We start from the raw sequence: 16,371 nt of genomic DNA, 5'->3' as shown, positions 1-16,371 counted from the left end.
ATGTGTTATAAAGTCAGAATTGCGAGATGTAAACTCGCAATTGTGAGATAAAAGTAAAAATTCTGTCTTTATATCTCGCAATTGCGACTTTATTTCTCAGAATTGCGACTTTATTTCTCAGAATTGCGACTTTATTTCTTAGAATTGCGAATTTATATCTCGCAATTGCGACTTTATTTCTCAGAATTGCGACTTTATATCTCGCAATTACGACTTTATTTCTCAGAATTGTGACTTTATATCTCACAATTACGACTTTATTTCTCAGAATTGCGACTTTATATCTCACAATTGCGACATTTTTTTCTCAGAATTGCGACTTTATATCTCGCAATTGCGACTTTATTTCTCAGAATTGCGACTTTATATCTCGCAATTGCGACTTTATTTCTCAGAATTGCGACTTTATATCTCACAATTGCGACTTTATTTCTCACAATTCTGACTTCATATCTTGCAATTGTGAGATAAAAAGTCGCAATTATTATTATTATTTTTTTTAATTCAGTGGCGGAAACAAGCTTCCATAAGTTTCAATAGAAATTAAAATAAAGTATATTTTAGTAGAGCAAAAAATGCTTGTCAGTGTACACACTACAGGTGTGTATATCCATACTTCAAATTATTTCAAGTAATTATGAAATTACATATAAAGATGTACTTAAGTCTTACTTAAGCGGGTCAAAAAAGGTTAAGCTAACAGCATTTAATAATATACCTTTAAACTATAATCCACACTGTAAATAATTATATGAACAATAGGTTATGACATTATTTTACATTGTTTTACCGCATAAAACTAAGTTAAGCAATTTTCAACTTTTTTATACAAGTTATACAAGATTCAACTAATATTTTTAAGTCAGTCTACTGTAATTTAAGTAGAAATGAATTAAACATCCAGTAGATTGTACTTAAAACTTTTGTTTACAGTGCATTTTCATTTAATTGCAATTAACATACAATTAAGTGTCCGAAAACATTACATTCAGTTTGTAATGCAGAAAGCATATTCTTTTAAAATATATTATTTGTGTAATAAGCACTCTTTTTAAAAGTTTGCTAAAGTGTACTTCTTTTTCACAAGGGAAGGTGTCGTCCTATTATAACACAAGGATTGACATGAGAACAGTGAGAATCTGCATATGAACATAACTAGGGGAAATAATTTTAAACACTGCTTGCGACCACTAAACGTAGGTATTAAACATTGGCCATCATTTCATTTTTTGTGCGTTTACTAGACTTTAAATAGTTTTCTCACCTAACTTGTCCTCAAGGCTAATCTAAAAGCACTGAAACTATACTTCATTTTTATTGTGTGGTATATTAAAAACAATAGGCTGTAATGCATATTTTTACAATGTGAACAGATTTAAAAAAAAAGAAAAAAAAAAGCTTGAAGGTCTAACAAAACTGCCATTGGGGCGTAAGCAGATCGTACGAAAACATACGAATTAACCAACAATTTGCCAAACCATAAAACAGTTACAACTTGCATGAAATTATGTTGGTTGAACCCTTAAAATCTCAAATAGGGTGTGTGATTGATTCAGCCCATGCCATTAAAATCTCATTCCAGCCAGAGGAGGGGACCAAAAGATATCTCTTTTGACCCAAAATAACCTAGCAACCACCCAGAGGACCCTAGCAACCACAAAACAACATGCTAACAACAACCACTCAGAACATCTCAGCAATGCTCTGGCAATCCGCCACAGCATGACAGTTATGGTGAGTTTCGCACGGGCAAACACTATTCAGATTTGAACTACAAAATCTTGTTAAAAGTGTTTTCCTGTGGATTAAGACACATCTGTGTGTGACGCTCACAGCTCCAGTGGCAATGAGCGCTGCAGGACATTACCTCTATTCATCCCTCACTCTCTCTCCCTTTCCCCCTCCACTCCAGCCACGGCTGTTTATGGACCCCAGCAGCCTAAAAACAGATAAATGGAAAAAGGAAGGGAGGAGAGGAAAAAAGGTAAAACTCTGTTCTGCTCTGGATGAGCAGCTTCAGTAGAGGTTCTGGCGGGAAACCTCTCCACCCATTAAAACATTGACTGTTTCTCAATCCAAGAAAGCAAAGAACGGACTTGCGTTCTTGTCTTGCCAGGCGACCTTGAAAGAACGAACTCAGAACAACGCGAGGACACAGAACTCATCCTTGTGAGAATTGAGATGTGCTGCGATCTTATTGCCCAGCATATAATAAGTAGCGGTTAATGCACGATTAACATAACATCACAAACAAGTGTCATAACCTACATATATTTCATATTATTTATTATAGACATTATTTTCACATAATTTTACATCTTTTTATTTTACAGCGTGTACTTATGAAAATGAGTAAGCATGTGTTATCTATACTTTGTCAATGTTAAGATTTTTTTTTAAATGCCCATAAAAAATACTGCAGGCTTTCTTCAGGTCTCTATCACTTTATTAAAATTAAGCAAAAGAAGCGGACAAATGTTTACTTTCATGAGCCGTCATGTATTTGTGAGTGTGCAGCGGGAATCTCTTAAAGGGATACTCCACTTTTTTTGGAAATAGGCTCATTTTACAACTCCCCCAGAGTTAAACTGTTGAGTTTTACCGTTTTTGAATCCATTCAGCCGATCTCCGGTTCTGGCGGTACCACTTTTAGCATAGCTTAGCATACATCATTCAAGTGGACAAGACCATTAGCATTTCTAAAAAAAAATGACCAAAGAGTTTCGATATTTTTCCTATTTAAAACTTGACTCTTCTGTAGTTACATCGTGCACTAAGACCGACGGAAAATGTAAAGTTGCGATTTTCTAGGCTGATATGGCTAGGAACTATACTCTCATTCCTGCGTAATAATCAAGAAACTTTACTGCCGTACCATGAGTGCAGCAGGCGTAATGATATGAAGCAGTGCCTGAAAATAGTCTCTTTTTTTTTTTAGAAATGCTAATGGTCTTGTCCACTTCAATGATGTATGCTAAGCTATGCTAAAAGTGGTACCGCCAGAACCGGAGTTCGGCTGAATCGATTCAAAAACGGTAAAACTCAACAGTTTAACTCTGGGGGAGTTGTAAAATGAGCCTATTTCCAAAAAAAAGTGGAGTATCCCTTTAAGTGATAACAAGAAATTTAAAGCTTACAGGATCGTCCGCCTGCAGCGTTTACAACAGTTTGATTCTCAAGTCTGTATTCAATGCATCCTCGATATCAAGAACACATCCGGGTACTTTCATGCTTCCTTTGTACTTGCGTTCTTGAGTATTAGAATTGAACTTCGATGGTTGATGATGACGTAGTACGAGAACACAAGGACGCTAGATCGCTTAAGAACACATATTGAGAAAAGGCCATTCACCTTAGTCAGGTTAGACGCCATTTTGAATTTAACACGGATGAAAACAAGGCTGTGGGGGATAGACTTAAGTTGTGTCCCAAATGACGCACAATACATTATGTACTTATACACTATGTACTTATGCACTATGTACTCAACCGTGTAGTGTATGAACTTTATGGTGATTTTGTTATTCAACATGGGAGTCTGATGCCCCTCCCCCGCCAATACGTAATTAAAGCTGTGACAGTTGAGTACCGTACATGAAGTGTCCAATATTCCACACTTAGTTTTTATTATTGGGTCAAATAAGGGCAACATCCGGTTATTTAAAGTGCACTTTTCAGTGTGAACGGACTACTCGCACTATTTATACTACAAAACAGCATAGAATAGTGCATAAGTATGCAAATTGGGACGCACCTTTAAAGTCTTTACAATGGCGTGCACTGAATAAAGGTCCTAGATCACTTATTTTTCATAACTCACAAAATTCAAAACATTTTATGGATTTTTTTGTCTATTTAGCCCTTTTCCACGACCCTTATTTTTCTTAATTATTGCCCTTTTTTGTATTAGTGTTCTTACATGGCTCTCAGAGTTGAGGGCTGTTTGGTAACACTTTACAATAAAGTCTCATTAGTTAATGCATTAACTTACAATTGTTAAAGTATTTATTAATCTTTGTTATTATTAGTTAATAAAAATACAATTGTTCATTGCTAGTTCATGTTAGCTCAGGACCAAAAAAAGATACAACTTTTGATCTTAACATTTATTTATATTTAATACTTACATGTGCCTACAGTGTACTTGCCTAAGAAAGTAATAAACAGTATTACATGGGTTAAGGTTAGGTTTAGGGGTTAGTACCTAGTTATTACCCAGTTATTGTATAACTAAAATGAGTACATGGGGAACAGGACTGTAAAATAAAGTGCTACCAATGTATTAGTAAATGCTGAAATTACTAAGATTAATAAATGCTTTAAAAGTATTTTTTCATTGCTATGTTAACTAGTTAACTAATGTTAACAAACAAAAACTTATTGCAATGTGTTATCGGCTGTTCTTTGTTGTCCAGTTTTATTTTCATTTAAGATATTTTGAGAAATGTCTGTGTTTTTTTGTGCACACTATGAAAGTCTTTGGGATTAGATGTGGTTTGAATCCAAACGTTCTTCAAAATAACTTTTGTTTTGCAGAAGAAGAAATTCATACAGGTTTAGAATGACATGAGGGTGACTAAGAATCTTTATTTTGTGGTTAAATATCTCTTTAAATAAGATTGATTTACTGTCCTTTAAATATTACATTATAAAGGTTGTGAGGCAGAATGTCTCAGAAGTCATAAGTCAAACGCAGCCTCAGAGAATGATACTTTTTCTGGTGAGCATTAAAACAAATGTGTGTTGTTAGCTAAATATTCCTGGCAATGCACACGTAAAGAGATATATATATATTATATAGGAGTGGAATGTACAGATGTGTGTGTATGAGAGCAGACATGAGAGAATGAGTAAGTGCATGAGGAAGGGAAGTATTTGACGCATTCCAGTGCTACGGCTAGTGAATGATGTGATTCTCTCTTTCTCACACGCGGGTGTTGTTTTTAGACCCTCGCGCTGCTATAAGGAGAGGAGGGTGCTGGTGGACCATTAATTTGGCCCAGCTGGATTCCTGTCATTGCTAATTGGTGCAAACGAGGGGAACCTGAGATTGGCAGGGCACGAAAACAAACCCCCCAGTAACGGGCCCGTGGCAGGGGCTGGGAAGCCGGAGGGGGGCTGAGAACTGGGCGACACCTAAGATACTTTCACCTGTATTCACCACGCAGAGATGTTTATCTGACCATCTTCAGTGAGGTGTCAGGCATTGCTACGTTTCAAATATACGTAATTGTCAAGAGCTACAGTTGTGGCCACAGGCAAAAACCCTTTCGATTGAGCGCATCACTCAGTTACCTGAGACAAGCTGGTACACTACAAACACTGCGATGTTTCTTTACAGTTCCCCCGGGATATACATGCAAATGAGAAGCTGCTTTCAAAGAAGTTTACTTATAGGGTTAGTTCACCCAAAAATAATCCCATAATTTACTCTTCCTCAAGCCATCCTAGGTGTATATGACTTTCTTCTCTCGGCCAAACACAATGGGAGTTATATTAAAAAAATATCCTGGCTCTTCCAAGCTTTATAATGGGAGTGAATGCGTTTTTGAAGCCCAAAAAAGCGCATCCATCCGTAATCCATACGACTCCAGTGGGTTAATAAAGGCCTACTGAGGTGAAGTGATGCATGTTTGTAAGAAAAATATCCATATTTATAACTTTCTAAACTATAATCACTGGCTTCCGGTAAAGGCCGTACGCGAGTCTAGTTCCGGTTCCTAAAACGGTTACCATTCACTCCCATTATAAAGCTTGGAAGAGCCTGGATATTTTTTAATGTAACTCTGATTGTGTTTGGCTGAGAGAAAAAAGTCATATACAATTAGGATTGCTTTAGTAAATTATTTTGTCATTTTAGGCGATTTTTTATTTTTGTGTGAACTATTTTATACTTTACTATTGTAGTGAGCTAATAAAATATACTGAGATTAAGATATTATTCAATTTGACAAGAAAGGATATCAAAGACTTGAATTTTGTGTCAACCTGTCTGTGGCCAAATACTGTATATAATAATAACAATAACTAAATGATTTAATTGTGTGTGATCCTGTAACTTATTTCTTACACAACCTTTATTTCATTTTAAATTGATTTGGTCAAAATACTTGAGAAATGAAGAATTTGGTAAGAAATGAAAAGTAATTCACGCATGCAGGAAACACATAACCAGAAGTTTATCTCCATGAAATGGTAGTTCTGCCTTTAAAAGCATGTAGATTACGGATTTACAACCAACTCAATAAAAAATAGCACTTAAACAAACGGAAACAACATAAAATATTAAAAAAAATTAATATGGGCTATTTTTAAACACAGGCTACTTTGTTTTTATTTTATAGTTTGCTAAGTGAAAAGTAAAGGTATTGTTACTGCTTATTAAACATGTTTCTACAGTTCTCTAGATAAATGTTAAAGTATAGCAATTAACATGATAAATAATTGATTGAATCATTGACATGAGAGAATTGAGTATTCATGGTGTGGGTGAGGTCATCTATGAGGGGGCGGAGCCTGTGACTGACAGTGACCAATGATTCTAATGTGTGTGTGTGTGAGGGAGAGGGGGCGTGTTTTGCTTCAGCAGATAATTCAACACAATAACTCTGCTTGTTATCAGTCTACCATATTTTTATGCTTGTGTGTTATGACCGACAGTCATTCGGCTGTAGTCTTTTGGTCAAACTCCACTAACACTTTTAGGTTAGACCCACTAACCTCAGCATACTCTAGACACTATCACTCAGATGAGCAAGTTTTTATTACTTACGGAGGTGTGTAAGATGTTCAAACCTGGCTATTGGCTACTACGTTTTGAAAAAATGTTTAGTAAAATTCAGTAATTTGACGAAAATGAGTAGCAACCCTAATATAGCTCAATAGGTGCAGACAAATGAAACATTTAGGACTATAGTCAAAGGTTTTTGGAAGGGCCTTTATCGATTCAGTCAGTTATTTGATCTCAAAAGTGTCTTCAGAGGTCAAAGGTGACGTTTGAGGGTTTGTATGTGTGTTTGAAGACACTATGGGAATGAACTCAACAGGAATGTGTGTGCACATCTGGGGTCCATGTGGACATAAGGGGACAGATCAGGAAGAAAGTGTCAGTCTTGACTAGACCAAAAGACAACACAGCCTGACTTGACAACCACTATCCGTGGCCTCGTAAATCACCAAAGCACCAACACACACTCACACACCAACACAGCCGTCTCTATGGGACTTTTAGACTATAACCTCTTTTCTTCAACACAAAAGAGTAATTTCAACATAGTTTGGTCAGTTTTACCACCAGAAAGTCAGGCACGCACACATACACAAATGTATTCACTCAGTCTGACCTGATAAAAACCAGGGGTGCAAAGAAGCCTAATTGTACTTCATTACTACTATAGCCTATTTATCCATTATTTTGCGGATTTTTACTTTACTAAAGTACTGTTGAATACATGTTAAATGTATTTACAATTTCATTAGACCATCTAAGTACACTTTGCAGGTCATTAAAGCTTGATTGTTTGGTTAATAATTAACGAAATTCTATTTTGAGCCAGTAGCCAACATATATATAAAAAAACTTGTTCAAATTTCTCTTCTTGACATATCCTGATATGTTATGGTAGGCTTATCAAATTAATTTCGATTTTGAGCTGTCTGGTCGTATTTCGCGGGAAATCTTGCGTGTTTACATCATGGCCTTAAACAAAAGTCCAGTCTGTGTTGCTAGTTGTTTGAACTAGTTAGCTAGATAGCATTTGACATAGAAACAGTAACCCTCTAGTCTAAACCCTTACCCTGACAGTCAAAATGTAACGTTACGTTAGAAGCCTTGAACTGAAGAGTCGCGATCAAACAAGGAAAGTAGCCTGTACAGAACAGTAATAGCAAATAAAATCGACAACTTCAGATGGGATATTGTGAATTGCATGACATTTTTTCCCGAAATTAATTTTAGTGAAATTTTTCTTACTGTCAGCATCCGCTTTGATAGATATTTAAATGCATCCGATTCATCCTGCAGGATCGAAGTGACGAAACACAACAGGCGTTAATATCATCTCTAAAATTAAAGGTAATTGTATGTGTCAAGCATAGATGGCGATAGAGAGTTTCTTAGTTCAGCTACGTTTACATCTTTGTTTTGATCCTAACACGCAAATCAAATAATTTTACTTTACTTTTATTTAAAACAACAGGATTCATTAGACCAGAGAGTAAAATGTAATAGGAAACAACTATATATGAATACACCTTTATAAGCAATTTTGACCCAAAGAATTTTTTTATTAATGCATTAGGCTAAATTATTTCATACACATCGTTATAAACTGTGAACGATACATCTTTTTAAATGAATGAGGTTAAATTTCAAATTAATCAATTTCAGAACAGGTTTCTGGATGGTTTCCGTATTGTTGAGAATAAACGAGTTTGAATGAGAAAATCTCCTCCGTCTCTGATTAATTTCATGAATACTGAAAGTACATTTAAATGGTGATACTTTTGACTTTCAATCATTGTTTTTATATAGCTAAGAAATAAAAAAATGATAAAAATACCCATTTTAACTTAAATTTCTATGTAGCTACCTTTTACATGTGATTACAAAGGAAATTGACATTGGAAGAGAATATTCAAATAAAGCTATGTTAAGGATTTAGAGCATTTAAGTATAGATTGGTGTAGCTCTGATGTGTGTGTTGAAGGTAGAATGAACTGACTCCATTGACAAACTGCATTTGACTGCGGCTATGAGGCCTACAGTGACGAGAACACCAGGTCTCTGTTTTGTTGACACAGTGATCAAGCCAAGATCAATCTGCCTCTGAAAGGAAAATTTAATCATGCTGTTCGGCTGTCGTTGTCTCTGTCTGGCCTAATCAGCAGCCATTTTACCTTCACCCACAGCATGCCATAGAGCAAAGTCCAGCTCTTTATCTGCCTCTAACCTGCACACTATGAATGCTCCCTGTGACACACACTCTCTCTCTCTCTTTCCCGCTCTTGTTTATGTTCTTTTGCTGGCTCAGTTTCCTCACCGAAACCTGTTGTAGACAGCCAGCCAGCCAATGGAGAGACAGTGACTTCTGCTCAAAATAGTTTATGGATTGTTTGAAGTTAAAATACACTGAAAATCTTGTAGTTTGGAGTGAATTAATAGACATTGAGGCATGCAATACACCAATGGGTTTTTCAAAGACTGACTCTAAAAGTTTTACATTTTGGTCCCACCCACCTTGATTATTTGGTTTCATTCCTGATTAGATGTCCTGCACATATAAACAACAACAGTTCACTCAAAACCACATCGGACATTCATAATAATCAAGTCACTTTCCATTTCAGAGAAGAAGAAAAAAACATTGTACTGATATGCAAAGGCTTCAAATGAATGTCACTCTGACAGCCTTTTAATGACTAATATGCAAATGGCGCATTTATCATCATAAATGACTCAAACTGCACTCATAAAGAGAGAGAGAGAAGAAAAGAAAGTCTAAATCCATCCGCCTCAGGCACACCTTGAAAAAACCTGACACCTAAGCAATGGCCTGTGGCATGAACAGGGTGGTGTTCGCTGAGCACGTCTTTAAAGAAAGTCAACAAAAGCTCACCCCTCCTACAGGATACAGTTAAGGATGCTGTGCTTGTCGTTTGCATAAAGCACATCTTCTGGGACAGCCAAGTGTGTATTTTAGATCACCTTTTCCTCATATTCTTCTCTCCGTGTCAGTTTTCTCGTTTAGCCCTCGTAACCGTTTTGCACGGGTTAAAAAGTGGCAAACAGGATAGAGATGATCAGAAACGTGGCAAGACTGAGGAAGCAATAGAGATAAAAGTGATTTTATACATGAATGTTTCTTATCAGCGTCTGGTGTCCTATCAGCAGAATATGGCTCATAACAGCCAGGATTAATACTGCAAGAACGGAAGTTATTACTCACCTTCACGCTGTCCGGTAAAAGGCCAACGTCACAAGTGTGATGTTTTTCCATCCACTGTGTAGCACCTGTCGCACTTTAGGAACACTATTAGGCCTAACAAGATTCAACTCATTTCTAAAGTCAGTTTAATGTCATTTAAGTTACACTGACTTGAACATCCAAGTTGATTGTACTTAAAAATGTAGGGCTTCTTTTTTGTACAGTGTAGGCTACCTACTCAAATAAGTAGGCCTACTGAGTAATATTAATTAGGTACATGTTCTTACTATACAGTTAGGGTTTGGTTTAGGGTTAGTATACTTGTACATAATTTACTTTTGTTACTATAGAAAGTACATAATGTGTAACTATGTCACGTTAAAACAAATGTTACCGAAGTAATTATGAAATTAAAGAAGTCCCACTTAAGTCTTAATGTCCCAGTGTTGACTTAAACTGCATGGACAAAAACAGTTCTTCACAAATATCTTCTTTGGTTTTCTGGAGAAACAAGAAAGGCATACAGGTTTGGAACAACATTAGAGTATATTTTGCGGTGAACTATTCCATTAAGATTGAAATAATCAAAGATCTTAATTAGGTCACAAGGGAAAAGGTACATTCCAGTTTAGCCATGATGGGAAGGGCCCTCTGTTACTTGTCCCTAATTTGCCATTGTGTCACTGTGGAAACCATATCAGTGGCGTATTGGCGTATCTTATCAGGCTGGTGGCCCAGCAGCAAGGTCCCTTTGTGTTTCTCATGAAGAAATAGCTACTATAGATTCCCACCAGGAGACCCAGGGCAGAGTCTACTTTACATTTTCTCTTTTTCTCCAGCCCCGTCTATCTTTCATCCTTCCCTCACTTTTGCATGTGATCCGCTCTGCCTTTGAAAAAGCTCTCCAGAGTGACGCGACGAGAGAGAATGGTTTCACAGCTCTCTGTGATAAAGCGGAAAAAACACTGAGCTGAACCGCGTGGCTTGAGTTCTGCTCGCCACCAGACTCAGACGACGAAAACAGACAGGGTGGGATATTTCACACCAAAATAAGAAAGAACACGATAAAATACACGTTTAAAATCATTATGAAAACTTTTTTGGTTCTTGAGGTATAGATGATTTATTATTACCGGATGTTCTTGGGACAATAAAACATGATAGGGCTATTATCCTGGCAGATGGAATATGTCTGCTACATGGTTATTATATTGCTTGTGCTCATTTTACAGTAAGGGTCTTCAAAATGTCACTCTTCAGATTGTGATTGTTTTATTTAGACATACAGTGGGATCCAAAACGCTTCTGTTTTTCAGGGTTTACATTACAACTCATTGCAACTCATATTATCAGCACTGAAGCAGTGAAGTTTAGTCAAACCTGATGATCATGTTACTTGATCTCAAATGTTAAAATGGGGCAATTGCAATTCTGTATTATTCTCCAGTTCTGCAATGATCATATTGTCAGACACACATTTTGGATTAAGCCTATAGTCTCAGACTAAAATGCTTGTTTGAGCTGTTTTAACTGAAAGCAACTTGCACTGACATATTTTAAAATATGTCTCAAGATTCACATCAGTAATGTTTTTTTTTTTTCTAAAGCATAAAAGCTACTTAAAGTCCTAATTAAACTAAGGCCTAATCCTGGCTTAATCTAAGCCCTGTCTGTGAAACCGGGCCATAAAGGTACAACTACCTTAAAAGGTGCATATCAGTACATTAGTGTAGTAATATGTACCTTAAGGAACTACTATGAACCTTTTAGGGGTAAATGCAAATCTTTTTTCTGGCATTTTAAGACATCATAAAAACGACGAAAACTTATAAAACGGCTCTGTCCATAAGAGTCAGTGTACAAGCTGTTCTAAAATACAACCAATTTAGATTCATCAATGCATAATATTTTTTATATTTTCCTTTAATAAATATCCAAACATTTTCAAATAGTGTCACATTTATATTTTAGGAATATGTATGTTTAAAATAACGCCAAAGCATATGTGAGAAGTTTGTTTTTAATAAGGAGAGAACATAACAAACATTAAGAACATACCATGAAACGATCAACCAAATAAAGCAATATATATATATATTAAGACACTTATCTTTTAAGCCCAACGGCCAAAAAGCTGGGTTTAAATAAAACTAAACAGTACAAGAACATCAATTCTGACCTGCTTTCTTACAAAATTCAAAAAGACTTGCAAGAATTTTGTTTATGATATGATGGCTTGAGACAATGGTTTTATTATTAAAACTGCTTTCAAATCTCTGAAGGAGATTTTTAAATGACGAGATCTTACAAAAATACATCATGGCGATTTCACTAGGGTCTGTATGATTTGCTGATAAAAAGGTCGTTACAAAGCATTTTTGTAACAAAACAGTCCCACCCCTCCCCAACAGTGAAGAACAGAGAGGTCACTAGTGCAAAGTATTGTATGGAAATGGCCCTTAGTGCATTGTCTGCTGATCTGAGTAAGAGCCGAAGCTGAGCTGAGCTGAGCAGAACATGTGGCACACTGGAATAACAGTGAAAGGTCTTTGACATCTTTTTCGTGAACGTCATTGCCAGAATTTCAAAAAATAAAAAAGGGAAGTCTGGAAAACAAATAGCTGGATTTACCACAGTTTAATCCATCTTTGTCAAACTTTTATATATATATATAACACACAATTCTTCTGAATATACAAAATGACTTCATGGCCAAGAGTAAAAAAAAGTAATTCTTCAGCTTCTCTAAGGGACAAGCATAACGATACACACTCTCCTTACACGCGCGTGCACTGTGTGTTAGTGCGCGCCGCTTCAAATGAACATGCGTTATGCTGTAACACAAAACAGGAGAGTTTCCCTGTAACACAGTAACACCTGCTCACAGCAGTAACCTGAACTCAAACGCTTCCGCAATCATGCTCACGTCCTCTTATCGTCACATTGTTTACGTAACTGCACAACACAAAATCATACAAGATATATTAAATTCTTCCCTTCATAAATAAATGCCTGACTCCTGCTTCCCCAAAAACAGTATATACACATGGCATCATTTCTATACATCTTCCGTGTTACATCCGAAAACCAAAATGTTGAGTTTCTGAATATATGTTAGTTAAATTAGTTTCTGTAAAGTAGCATTGGAACTCGTCCCTTGGTTCTGGTGAAAGCATTTCACTCTTAAAAATAAAGGTTCTTTATTGGCATCTATGGTTCCATTAAGAACCCTCGACATCCATGGAACCCTTTCATTGCACAAAAGGTTCTTTCTTCACGCTAAGAAAAAAAAAGGGTACTTTTTAAGAAATGTTCACTGAAAGGTTCTTCGGGGAGCCGAAGATGTTTCTTATATGGATTCACTGCTAACCCCTCGTTTTGAAACCTTTATTTTTAAGAGTGCCGGAAACGTAGTTACTGATGGCAAAGCAAGCTCTTGAAGTTGAAGATGTCCTGCCATTAAGAGTCTGTGGAGTTCAAACGGCTGGTCAGCACATTAGGATGCGTTGAGGACAGACCTGCTGTAGAGGGTCTGGTAATACGCACCAGAGTCAATGGCGGACGGACCAGCGCTGTCATAGATCTGTTTGGCGGCCATGGGAGAAGATGTGGTGTAGCTGTTGTAAGCCATCACCTGGTCCTGGTACGACTTGAGGTCCATCTTCTGCTCGTTGGACATGAGATTGGTGATGGAGAACGGATGGTTGAAATTGTAGTGTGGGTCCATGGACTTCAGGGTGTCGTTCTGCAGGTCCAGGTGTTGCATCGGGCTGCCCAACAGGTGAGGGCTGCCGCCCATGCCCTGAGAGTGCAGGTGTGAGGCGGACGGGGGCATTGAGGAGGACACCGAAGACGGGATTGGCACTGGCGAGGTGTGTGAAAGGCTGGGTGCTTGAGACGGGCAGTCCATCTGCACCAGGCTCCTCTGCTGCTCCTCCGAGGCTGATCCGGCATGGGAGCTGTCGGAGTGGGCCGAGTCGGCACCTTCGGAGCCGGTGGCGGGACTGTGCTCCTCCTGCATGCCCTCACCGCTGTGCCCGCCCTTGCCACCGCCCTCCTGGGATTTCGTAGAGCTCTTCTTCCCAGACTTTTCCTCGATCTTGAAGCGCTTCTGCCGACGCAGGTAGCAGCCGTTCTCGAACATGTTCCCGGAATTGGGGTGCAGCGCCCAGTAGGAGCCCTTGCCGGGCTTGTCGGGCGAACGTGCCACTTTGACGAAGCAGTCGTTGAAGGACAGAGAGTGGCGGATGGAGTTCTGCCAGCGCTGCTGGTTCTCGCGGTAGTACGGGAACAGATCCATGATCCACTGGTAGATTTCGTTGAGGGTTAGCATCTTGCTGTTGGACTGCTGGATCGCCATCGTGATGAGGGATATGTAGGAGTACGGTGGCTTGGCGTGGGTTAGAGAGCGACGGTAGGGCTTTGGCATCTCCTTAGTCCGGTTAAGAGAGGTAGGAGAGGGGTAGCTGATCTGGGACATAGGCTGGCCCATGCTTTGGTAATGCGAGAGGGGACCCAGCGAGGAGGCAGAAGAGCCCAGCTGGGTCAGAGAACTGGGGTTCAGAGAGGAGCCTACAGGGGACAGGCTCATGTGGTTGGGGCCTCCACCCATGCTGGCCAATGGGCTGCTGTTGAGACCTGAGCTGGGATAGCCCATATTCATGCTGGATGCGGAACAGGCCGAGTTCAGATTTATGTAGCTGTTCAAGCTGCTCACTGAGTTCATGGCGCTCGGAGAGGAATACATCTAAAAGAAAATAACACATGACATTAATGTTTCGCCCTCAACAATAAAGAAACTATAAAACAAAATCTAACAGTTTATAAACACACACACAAAATTAGAATATAACAGTTTTTTCACCTAAGGCTTATAGGCCTATCATATAAAGTTATTGCCAAACTACAATATAGCCTAACTTTGTTATATTCCAAGTTTCTGTTATTACAAAATAATTTGTATACAATTATTAAAGTGTAGTGTAATTTAAGTGTTTTATAATGAATATTTAATTTATATGTATTTATTTCTACAATATAAAACGAATTTTCAGTTAAAATAGGACTATTGTGCGATTTTAACCGTCGGTGTATTTAAAATTCTTCAGCAATCTTAGAACGAGTCTCAAAAATAGAATTACATACAAAGAAATACTAAATTAAAAAAAAAAAACTATTATAATTACATTTGTGGCGCAGGGTTCGTGCTCACAAAATAGTTTTGGCCAGCAATAACACAAATTTGAATGTAAAAACGCAAATGGAGAACGGAGAATTTACATTTTAAATGAATGCTGCTTTATGAATAAACAGTTATCTATTTTACTTTCTAGCCTATTGGTTCCACTGGCATGTAAAACGAGTGCACGAGAATGCATGGTAAAATTAAAATCGAAATCAAATCGAAAGCTAAATGACGACTCTTAAAAATAGCCTAATATAGCCTAATTTATTCAATCAATAAAATGATAGTAACATGCGAACAGTACATCGTTATAGATCATTTTATTAAATGTTTAAATGTAACATGTTATTTCGAATTCTATCTATCTATCTATCTATCTATCTATCTATCTATCTATCTATCTATCTATCTATCTATCTATCTATCTATCTATCTATCTATCTATCTATCTATCTATCTATCTATCTAATTATTGTATATAAAAAATACATTTTATTAACTAAATAAAAGAAAATTTAAGATTTTCCAGAACTTACTTCGCTTGCCTCGCTGTAGAAAGGATTCCATTCCGGAATTTCATGTGATTCCATCTTCACGGAGCTCAACATCCCCAAATAAAGTTGTAACTCGTAAGAAAGTGATCGGACACTAACCGTGTATTAAATTGTCCTTCAGTTTTGTTGTTCTCAGCGATTTTGTTAAAAAAGAAAAGAAAAGAAAAGAAAAACGTCCCACAAGACGACACACTTTGTAATTCCACGTAATATTACAGCACGAACTGTAATACAAAGTTTAATAAAGTTATGCTCGTCTGTTGTCTTCAGTCCCGTGGAGCAATCAGATGGTTTCTCATGATTGGGTAACTTAGTTCACTCAGTATTTTTTTGTGGCAGGACCCGTAAACATTTTCAAGTAATCCTGAGAAGTCCAATCGAGAAGCTGTCGTGGAGTCTGTCAGGTCTCTGTGGTGAGTCCCGTAGAAAAGCCTCACCTCAGGCTTTAAACACGCGCAGGTGAGGGAGGGGCCGCGCCACGGGCCCCGGGACTCAGGAAGACTCCCTAAAGGTCTCTCTTGCCCCCTGCTGTTCTGTATATTGGCCAGCCGACACATCCATCTCAATTGTCATCCCAGACAACTTCAGGCCTAGAAAGAAAATGAATAGAAAGAAATGTAGAAGATTTCGGGCCTCTATAACTTAAAGAAGGATGGGCTTAATATAGAATGTTTGATAGATAGATAGATAGATAGATAGATAGATA

General features: G+C 37.7%; 1 protein-coding gene across 1 annotated transcript; it reads right to left on the bottom strand.

Annotated features, from left to right (window-relative positions):
- Positions 1–13,262: 13,262 nt before the first annotated feature.
- foxa3 (forkhead box A3) lies at positions 13,263–16,096 on the bottom strand. The gene is made up of 2 exons (XM_056234180.1): positions 15,648–16,096; positions 13,263–14,673 (listed from the first exon to the last, which is right to left on the bottom strand). The coding sequence occupies exons 1-2, from the start codon at positions 15,717–15,719 to the stop codon at positions 13,423–13,425; spliced, it is 1,323 nt and encodes a 440-aa protein (XP_056090155.1). The 5' UTR covers positions 15,720–16,096; the 3' UTR covers positions 13,263–13,422.
- Positions 16,097–16,371: the final 275 nt, after the last annotated feature.

Source organism: Rhinichthys klamathensis, unplaced genomic scaffold, assembly GCF_029890125.1.
Source record: "Rhinichthys klamathensis goyatoka isolate OS25496 unplaced genomic scaffold, OSU_Roscu_1.1 h1tg000391l_1, whole genome shotgun sequence".
Classification (NCBI taxonomy): Eukaryota; Metazoa; Chordata; class Actinopteri; order Cypriniformes; family Leuciscidae; genus Rhinichthys; species Rhinichthys klamathensis.
The sequence above is the reverse complement of the archived record's forward strand: the minus strand, read 5'-3'. Positions and strand labels throughout refer to the sequence as shown.

Coding starts and splice junctions, on each gene's coding strand:
- foxa3 (XM_056234180.1), bottom strand. CDS start 15,719: ATGTTGAGCTCCGTGAAGATGGAATCACATGAAATTCCGGAATGGAAT. Junction 14,674..15,647: donor TCTACAGCGAGGCAAGCGAA/GTAAGTTCTGGA, acceptor ATTTTCTTTTAG/ATGTATTCCTCTCCGAGCGC.